Source organism: Festucalex cinctus, chromosome 10 (genome assembly GCF_051991245.1).
Source record: "Festucalex cinctus isolate MCC-2025b chromosome 10, RoL_Fcin_1.0, whole genome shotgun sequence".
In the NCBI taxonomy this organism is placed as follows: Eukaryota; Metazoa; Chordata; class Actinopteri; order Syngnathiformes; family Syngnathidae; genus Festucalex; species Festucalex cinctus.
In genome coordinates, this window is record NC_135420.1 from 23,100,174 (window position 1) to 23,108,846 (window position 8,673).

The following is an 8,673-nucleotide window of genomic DNA, read 5'->3' on the forward strand; positions in this document are numbered from 1 at the left end:
TTACTTTTGTTGCCCCCCTAATTAATATTTTAGAGTATATGACAGTAAGAAATAAAAATTTGACATTTTATGGGTGTAATTATTTCAATAAAGCTGTTTCCTGACACGACCAATCGCATCGGGGGACCTGAACGCAACAGTGTGGTTACATGAAACGTCATCATCACGCGACAATGTTATGACCGCGGAGGCGGACCTGTACGCTGTTGATTCCTGGATTATGTTCGCTATTAAAAAAAATATAAAAATGTATTTAATACGTTATTGTTGTGAGGCGTGGTAGCATGGAGTCAAGCGGAACTCTGCAGGGGCTGGTCGCCATCGCCGCCTCGGCTCACTCCGAGCGGGTGGCGGTGACATTTGACGGCGGGTCCTCGTCGAACGGTCCGGTGTCACTTTTCTACAAGGACCTACTCGAACTTTCCAGCGAACTCTTCCATCTCCTGCAGCAACACTGCGAACACAACAACGGTGTAATAGGACTGTACTGTAGCGACGATCTCTTCGTACCGGTGTGGATCCTTGGGTGAGCTCATTAAAACATGCACTAACGTTGCAGAATTGGGTGCAATGGATTGTTCATTTAATATTAAGACCTACTTTATCCCTCTTTTTAATTGGAGCAGGATCTTGCAAACACCTGCAGCCTATGTGCCACTTGATCCAGGAGCTCCAGGACTTGTCTCCTCCCGGGTCATGAGCAAGTGTCACCTCAGGTTCTGTGCTGTGAAGAGCGACCTCCTGCAGGTTCACCAAGTTTTTCTGATTTATGGGGTTGATTTACTTGAAATTAATACGGCCTCCAAACAAAGTAGGACATTTATTAGGGCGCTAAGTAGAAATTTGAGTCCCCATTCATATCATAAGTTAACTCATAAGTCAAGTACAACTTGTGCTTTTCTAAAAATAATAAATAAAATAATTGACTTTACTCTCCCATGAAGAGATTCCAGGCGGCCCTTTCCCAGCATGCGAGCGTGGAAGTGCTTGCGGCGTGGCCGAAGTTCAAACTCACTCTGGTTCGGGTCGAGCCGCTGACGGACGCCAAGCAGGGCGTGCAAAAAACGGAACCATCCCGCCCCAAACCAGGAGGAAGTTTGGCCTACGTGCTGCACACATCCGGAACGACGGGACAGCCCAAGATCGTGCGGGTGCCGCACAAATGCATACTTCCCAACATCCTACACCTGAGGTCAGCAAGGACATGCTGAAATTAATGAGGCCGATTAATCGCTCGATGAAATTTATTAGCACGTTTAAAACTGTCTTAACTCTGCCATTTTTTAAATGTGTACATTAAATATTGCAACACATGACAAAGATGATGACTGACATTTAACCACCCCCCAGAAAAGGTCAGTTAAAAAACTTTTTTTTTTCTTTTTTTTTTTAATGAATCAGTCGATAATTAGAATATTGGAAGTGGCAAAAATTATTGTTTCCACGGATACTGGAAAATAAATGCATGGTCATTTTAATTTGTGTAATTAATGACTTTATTATAGTAGCTCGAAATTTGACTGCTTGTGTAGGTTTCAGGATTATAACACAGCAATATAGATCAAAAATGAAATATTAAATACATTTATTTAATTTTAAATAGTGTAAACGTAATATAGTTTTATTTAATTCGTACATTGGAATTCTTAGAATGTTTATTGATGCTTAATATTAAATTGTTTAAATTGAGCAATAATTTCAATTAAATCAAGGAATGCTGTTATCTTCTAAAATGTGAATTAAAAGTAATTACATTAATCAATTTGTATTTAGGTAGCTAGTCCATTTTTATCCTTGTTTTAGTTAATTAATTTAGCCTTCATTAAGAAATAAAATGAAATCTAGCAAAAACACATTATAAAATAAATGTTCATCAATATTGGCTGTGAAAAATATTTGTGACATAATTGAAAAGTGATTATTTCCTTTTTTTTAAATTAAAATGTTTTATCCTAATAATTAATTAAATGCAAATATAATTAAAGCAATCAAATTAAATACATTGAAAATGTCTAATAAATTATAAGTAATAAATTAATAATAGTGGAATGTATTATAAATACTAGTGTATTGAAAATATGAATGCATAAATAATAATTGTAATTACAATATTATAGAAATATGAAAAATGTATCTTTGTGATTTACATAAAAATAATATTTAAATTAAATTTTGGTGTTATGAGGGTATAAAACGGAATTTTTGCTTAAAATAATTATATTTCACACCAAACATATTTCATGTATTATGTGTATGTTTTTGTTATAGTTATTTTAAAGCTTGCTTCAAATGTCTCCTTTATTGCAACTTTGGTCTGTAATCAAGGACGAGTGATGTCATTCAACGCGTGTTTCTCGTCAGGCGGTTGTTTGAGGTGTGTTCGACCGACGTGGTCTTCCTGGCATCGCCGCTGACCTTTGACCCCTCAGTGGTGGACATTTTCCTGGCGTTGTCATCGGGGGCTCGGCTCCTCGTCGTTCCCGCCGTGCTCAAGAAAATTCCCAAACGGCTGTGCCGGCTTCTCTTCCGCCGCCACAAGACGACCATCATGCAGGTCGCGCCCGTTCGCGCCGATGCCTTCAATGCCGCTTGGTTTTCTCAGGATTACGTGAAAGGAGCAGAAAAGGAGCATCGCTCTCACGTGTTTCTCGTCCACAGGTCACACCCACGCTGCTGTCTCGCTTCGGCCCGCGCCTCCTCCGGCAGGAAGTGCTGTCGCGCGGCTCGCCGCTGCGCGCGCTGGCCCTGGGCGGCGAGGCGTGCCCGTCGGCGTCCGCGCTGAGCGCCTGGCGCCACGAGGACAACGCCACGGCGGTGTTCAACCTTTACGGCGTCACCGAGGTGTCCTGCTGGGCCACCTGCTACGAGATCCCGCCCTCGCTCCTGCGGCGGCCCCACGGCTCCGCCTCCCCCGCCGTGCCTCTGGGGAGGCCCCTGATGGGCACCCGGGTGGAGGTGAGGGGCCGAGATGGCGACGTGGTGACGGAAGGAGAAGGAGAGGTGTTCGTAGGTGAGTGGTGTCCGGCAAAGTTTGAGAAAAGCAAGTCAAAGTTTGTTAAAACTGCGGCCTGGGGGCAGGCGGCGACGAGAGGGTTTGCCTCCTGGACCACGAGGACGCGCCGGTGCCCGGGACGATGAGGGCCACGGGAGACTGGGTGGATGTGAATGGAGGGCACATGTACTACCGCGGCCGGAAGGACCGAAGCGTCAAGCGCCACGGCAAACGCGTCAACCTGGACCACCTGCAGCAAGTAAACGTGTTTTTTTTTCAACTGTCTTTTGGATTAAATGAAATGAGATCCGATCCAAGTGCTGAATCCAAAAGTTCTCTCTTTACAAAGATAACAATGCTAGAAATGATTTTTTAATGAAATATGTAACATTTAATTAAGCGGTCAAATTTATTCTAAATGAATGTCATTTTTTTTATATGTATGATTTTTTGATATACTGTATATTTTTATTTATTATGCTTTTTAATTAAACTTTTACTTTAATCAGTTTATTATGAAATATGAATATTTGAATTTAATTAAAATTTGTTATTTTTGTAATTGTGTCCAGGTTTTTTCTTATAATTTATAATGAATTCATATTTGTATATTTGAGTTTAATTTTAAATGTTTTTATTTTTATTTTTATTTAACATAATTTGTATGTGTATCTTAATTTAGTTTAAATTTATTTAGGTATTTGTGTAATCATTTCATGTCTTATTATAAGTTATTTTATAATATATGATAAAGTAATTTGACATTATTTAATAACATTTTATTTCATCATAGTTATTCTATAGTACAGTATATTAAAAACTATTGTAGTTTGCAGTTGAATAAAGTAAATGGGTTTTTTTCAAATACAATTTTAAATAAAAATGGAAAAAGTATAGTAAGTAATTACAATAATATTCAGTATACATTATTTTTTATGTTAGTCATTTAATACACACAGTTTTTAGCATTTTGATTGAATTAAGTTTTTTTTTTTTATGATGATAGTAATAATAATAGATTTTCATAGGAAAATATCAGATTGAAATTTCTCTATATATTACAATTGTGTGTTTTTAAATATTTTTATGTTATCAAATTATTTAAATAATTATTTTTTACTAATTTTATTTGCTCAAATGGAAATTCAATCTTGTAAATATTCATGCTATTATTTATTTATTATTTCAGCTGCTCTCGAGTCTGCCCGATGTGGATTCCTGCGCCGTGTGTCTGCACGAAGGCGGCCGACTGATCGCCTTCGTCGTCACCGCCTCGTCCGCGGGTTCCGACGACGGCGGGTCCGCGTCGTCCTCCGACCCGCTAAGCAGGCACCTCGTGAGGCAGCTGACTCCGCTGCTGCCCTCCTACGCCGTTCCAGACACGCTGCTGCAGGTCCCGGCCTTACCTTTGACCCCTCATGGTGAGCATGGACCAAAAATGGATTTATGAGGTATGTCTGGAATGCTCATTGCTTCTCATGTGCAGGCAAAGTGGACATGCGGGCATTGGTGAAAATTTACCAGAGGCAACGATTGGACGTCAGTCAATCACATAAAGATGTCTCCCAACTCAAGAAAATGCTGCAAACTTTATGGCAGGTATGACAAATGTCCTCTTATAGTTCAGTTGTTAAGAGGAGACAGCAGCAAAGTGGAGACTCCTGTACTCTTTTTTTTTTTTTTCTTGGCAATTTTATCCAAGAGGAGACTAAGGGCCACAAGACAAAGCAACAGACACTACGGTCTAATCAGTCGGAATGAGACTCGTTAACAAAAAAATAACGTAGGATTAGCTGGGTCCTTTATTTATTTATCCAAGAGGAGACTAAGGGCACCAAGAAAACAGAGTCCTGCAGTAGAGTGGAGACTATGTGTCGTACAGTTACTGCAGTGTCCAGGATAAGCTCACATTCAAAACATTTCAGAGTCTCTGACTTGTTAACAAAAAATAACGTAGGATTAGCTGGGTCCTTCATTTATTTATCCAAGAGGAGATTGAGGGCACCAAGAAAACTGACCCCTGCAATTCATGGCAATTTTAAACAAGAGACTGTGTGGTCTAATCAGTCGTAACGAGACTCGCTACCAAACAACGCTATTTATTTATCCAAGAGGAGACTATGGGCACCAAGCCAACAGAGAGCGCTCGTAGCGGCTTCCCGAGGAATGTTTTTAAGCATGTATAAATAAAGATTAGCATCTGTAAAAGATCAGATTGGCGCCATCAACCGTCTGTCTGAGTCGTATAAGAAACATTTGAATGTCTTCGTGCCCGTCAACAGGACGCCCTCGGTCTCGACGAGGACGCCACTTTGGACGAGAGCTCCCGTTTCCTGTTCGGCGGCGGAGACTCCCTGAAGGCGCTTCGACTCTGCGAGGACATCCTGGCCGCCACCGGAGTCGGCTCGCCTCGGCTTTTGGAGGCGCTCCTCGACGGGACCTTCGCCGACGTCCTGCGCGTCCTCGTCGCGCCGGGGAAAAGAGAGCGCATTGCCGCGGAAGCGCCTCCGGGGGGCGGCGACGAGAGGCGGCCTTTAAAAGTCTTTAAAGCAGAAGCTGAGACGAGGATGCAAGACGGAAGGAGCGCGTTGGTCCTCAGCGAGCGCTGGTCTTCGGACACGGGCAGATGCGTGGACGCCTCGCCGGCGCTTCTGGCGCGGGAAGACGGCGCCGGGACCAGCGTGTTCGTCGGCTCGCACTCGCACAGGATGCAGGCGCTGGACTTGGACGGCGGACGCCTGCTGTGGGAGCGAGTCCTCGGCGGACGCGTCGAGGCCTCTGCCGCCGTGACCCCGTGCGGACGCTACGTGGTCGTAGGTCGGCTTTCACCGTTTTCGTCACCGTCGTCGTGACGACACGTTGATGATGTCTCCGCTCAGGTTGCTACGACGGCGGCGTGTACGCGCTGAGCGCCGACTCCGGGGACACTCGCTGGGTCTTTGAAACGGGCGACGCCGTGAAAAGCCGAGCCGCCGCGGATCCGCTCACGGGCCGGATGATGGTGGGCTCACATGACGGTTTTGTGTACGCCCTCGACCTCCAGGTGAGACGGGGTCATGTGACCAAATGAAGGCTACCAAAAAGGGTAAGCAACAGCTGCGTCGATTTTCCTTTCAGGGTCAACGTTGCGTTTGGAGACGTCATTGCGGGGGCGGGGCCGTCTTCTCCTCACCCTACCTGGACGACGCCCACCGCCAACTGTACGTGGCCACGCTAGGTGGCAAGCTGCTATGTCTACACCCCGTAAGTTTCAAAACGACCTCGTTTTAGAGTCGCAGACTCACAAAAATGTGACAGTTACTTTTTTGTGGCGTCAGGAGAACGGCGACATCCTGTGGTCGCACAGCAGGGACGTCCCCTTCTTCTCCTCGCCAAAGTGTGGCGGCGCCGGCGGCCGCGTGGCTATCGGCTCCGTGGACGGAAATATCCTCTGCTTCGGCCACGACGGCACACTGGTGAGGAAACGAGACAGTAAACCTGCGATTATGCAATTTTAGCATCAAGTTAGCATGCTAATTTTGTCGGGGTGTGCCAAAAAATCGATTCATAAAAGAATCGAGATTCTCATTTATTAATCGAATCGAATCGATATTTAATATCCAAAAATGAAATGAAGAAGAAGGGGAAAAGGCAGATAAAATAAATAATAAAAAGACAGACAAAATATATAGAATAAAATATAAAAATAAATGAAAATGAAACTAAATATTTTAACAAATATTAAAAAAAGTATATAAAAAGCCTTCCTATACATAATTGTAAAAAAAAAAAAAACTTATATAAATGTTTTTTTGTTTGTTTTGAAGACGCCTTACTATACATGGCCGTTTAAAAAAAATACTTTACATGGCTGTTTTAAAAAAAAAAATGGTTGTTTAAAAAAAAAATGCCTTACTATGTATGGTTGTTAAAAAAACAACAACAACAACAACAAATAAAACGCCTTACAAAATACATGGTCGTTTAAAAAAAAAAAAAAACCTTACTATACATGGATGTTAAAAAAACAACAACAACAACAAATAAAACGCCTTACAAAATACATGGTCGTTTAAAAAAAAAAAAAAAAAAAAAAAAGCCTTACAATACATGGTTGTTAAAAAAAATGCCATACTATACCTGTAGATCATTAAAAAAAAAACACAAATGTTTTTTGTTTGTTTTGAAGACGCCTTACTATACATGGTCGTTTAAAAAAAAAAAAAAGCCTTACTTTACATGGTTGTTAAAAAAAGAAATGCCTTACTATAAAAAAAAAACAACAACAAATAAAACGCCTTCTAAAATACATGGTCGTTTAAAAAAAAAAAAAAAACCTTACTATACATGGTTGTTAAAAAAAACAACAACAACAAATAAAACGCCTTACAAAATACATGGTCGTTTAAAAAAAAAAAAAAAAAAAAAAGCCTTACAATACATGGTTGTTAAAAAAAATGCCATACTATACCTGTAGATCATTAAAAAAAAACACAAATGTTTTTTGTTTGTTTTGAAGACGCCTTACTATACATGGTCGTTAAAAAAAAAAAAAAAAGCCTTACTTTACATGGTTGTTAAAAAAAGAAATGCCTTACTATAAAAAAAAAAACAACAACAACAAATGAAACGCCTTATAAAATACATGGTCGTTTAAAAAAAAAAAGCCTTACTATACCTGTAGATCATTTAAAAAACAAACAAACAAATAAATAAATAAATAAACACCTTACTTGATGGCCATTTAAAAAAATAAAAATGCCTTACTATACATGCTTATTAAAAAAAATAAAAATCCGCCTTACTATACATGGTTGTTTAAAAAAATGCCTTACTATACCCGTAGATCATTTTTTTTAAAAACAAACAAATAAATAAATAAATAAACACCTTACTTGATGGCCATTTAAAAAAATAAAAACGCCTTACTATACATGGTCGTTTAACAAAAATAATAAAAATAAAAAAAGCCTTACTATACATGGTTGTTAAAAAAAAAAAAGCCTTACTATACGTAGATCATTTAAAAAAAAAAAAAAACACCTTACTTGATGGCCGTTTTAAAAAATAAAAACGCCTTACTATACATGCTTATTAAAAAAATAAAAAAAAATAAAACCTTACTATACATGGTCGTTTTTTTTGTTTTGTTTTGTTTTTGTTTTTTATTAAAAGATTTTAGTGTGTGCTTGTTTTTTGGGTGAAGGATTTTTTATTTTTTGTATCAGCTTTGGCAGTTCCAGACAGACGGCGCCGTCTTCTCGTCGCCGTGCGTGACCTCCGACCTCCAGAAGCTCCTATGCGGCTCTCACGACGGGCGCCTGTACTGCTTGAACGCCGCCGACGGCTCCTTGCTTTGGACGTTCCGGACGGCGGGCAAAGTGTTCGCCAGCCCCTGCACCTTCGACGGCGGCACGCTAGGGGAGCTGGTGGGCGTGGCCTCCACCGACGGCACCGTCTACATCCTGGACACCAGGGATGGACGTGTGTTGTGCTCGCGGACGCTCCCTGGGGAACTTTTCTCTTCTCCGGTGGTGTGTGGACGTTCCTTGGTGGTCGGGTGTCGGAATGATTATGTGTATTGTTTACAAATGAGCGTTTAGTCATTATTTATGCTTTTTTTTTTTTTTTTTAAATAAATGGACTTTAAATGGATGCAGAAATTAGTGTTAATAATCTGTTGTCAACAAACAAGCAGCCAT

At 40.8% G+C, this 8,673-nt stretch overlaps 1 protein-coding gene across 1 annotated transcript; it reads left to right on the plus strand.

Annotated features, from left to right (window-relative positions):
- Positions 1-136: 136 nt before the first annotated feature.
- aasdh (aminoadipate-semialdehyde dehydrogenase) lies at positions 137-8,626 on the plus strand. The gene is made up of 13 exons (XM_077535195.1): positions 137-526; positions 627-747; positions 945-1,192; positions 2,362-2,554; positions 2,659-3,010; positions 3,079-3,251; positions 4,182-4,413; positions 4,479-4,591; positions 5,275-5,809; positions 5,872-6,035; positions 6,110-6,235; positions 6,310-6,447; positions 8,200-8,626. Exons 1-13 carry the CDS (start codon positions 285-287, stop codon positions 8,572-8,574), a joined length of 3,012 nt encoding a protein of 1,003 aa, XP_077391321.1. The 5' UTR covers positions 137-284; the 3' UTR covers positions 8,575-8,626.
- The last annotated feature ends 47 nt before the right edge of the window (positions 8,627-8,673 follow it).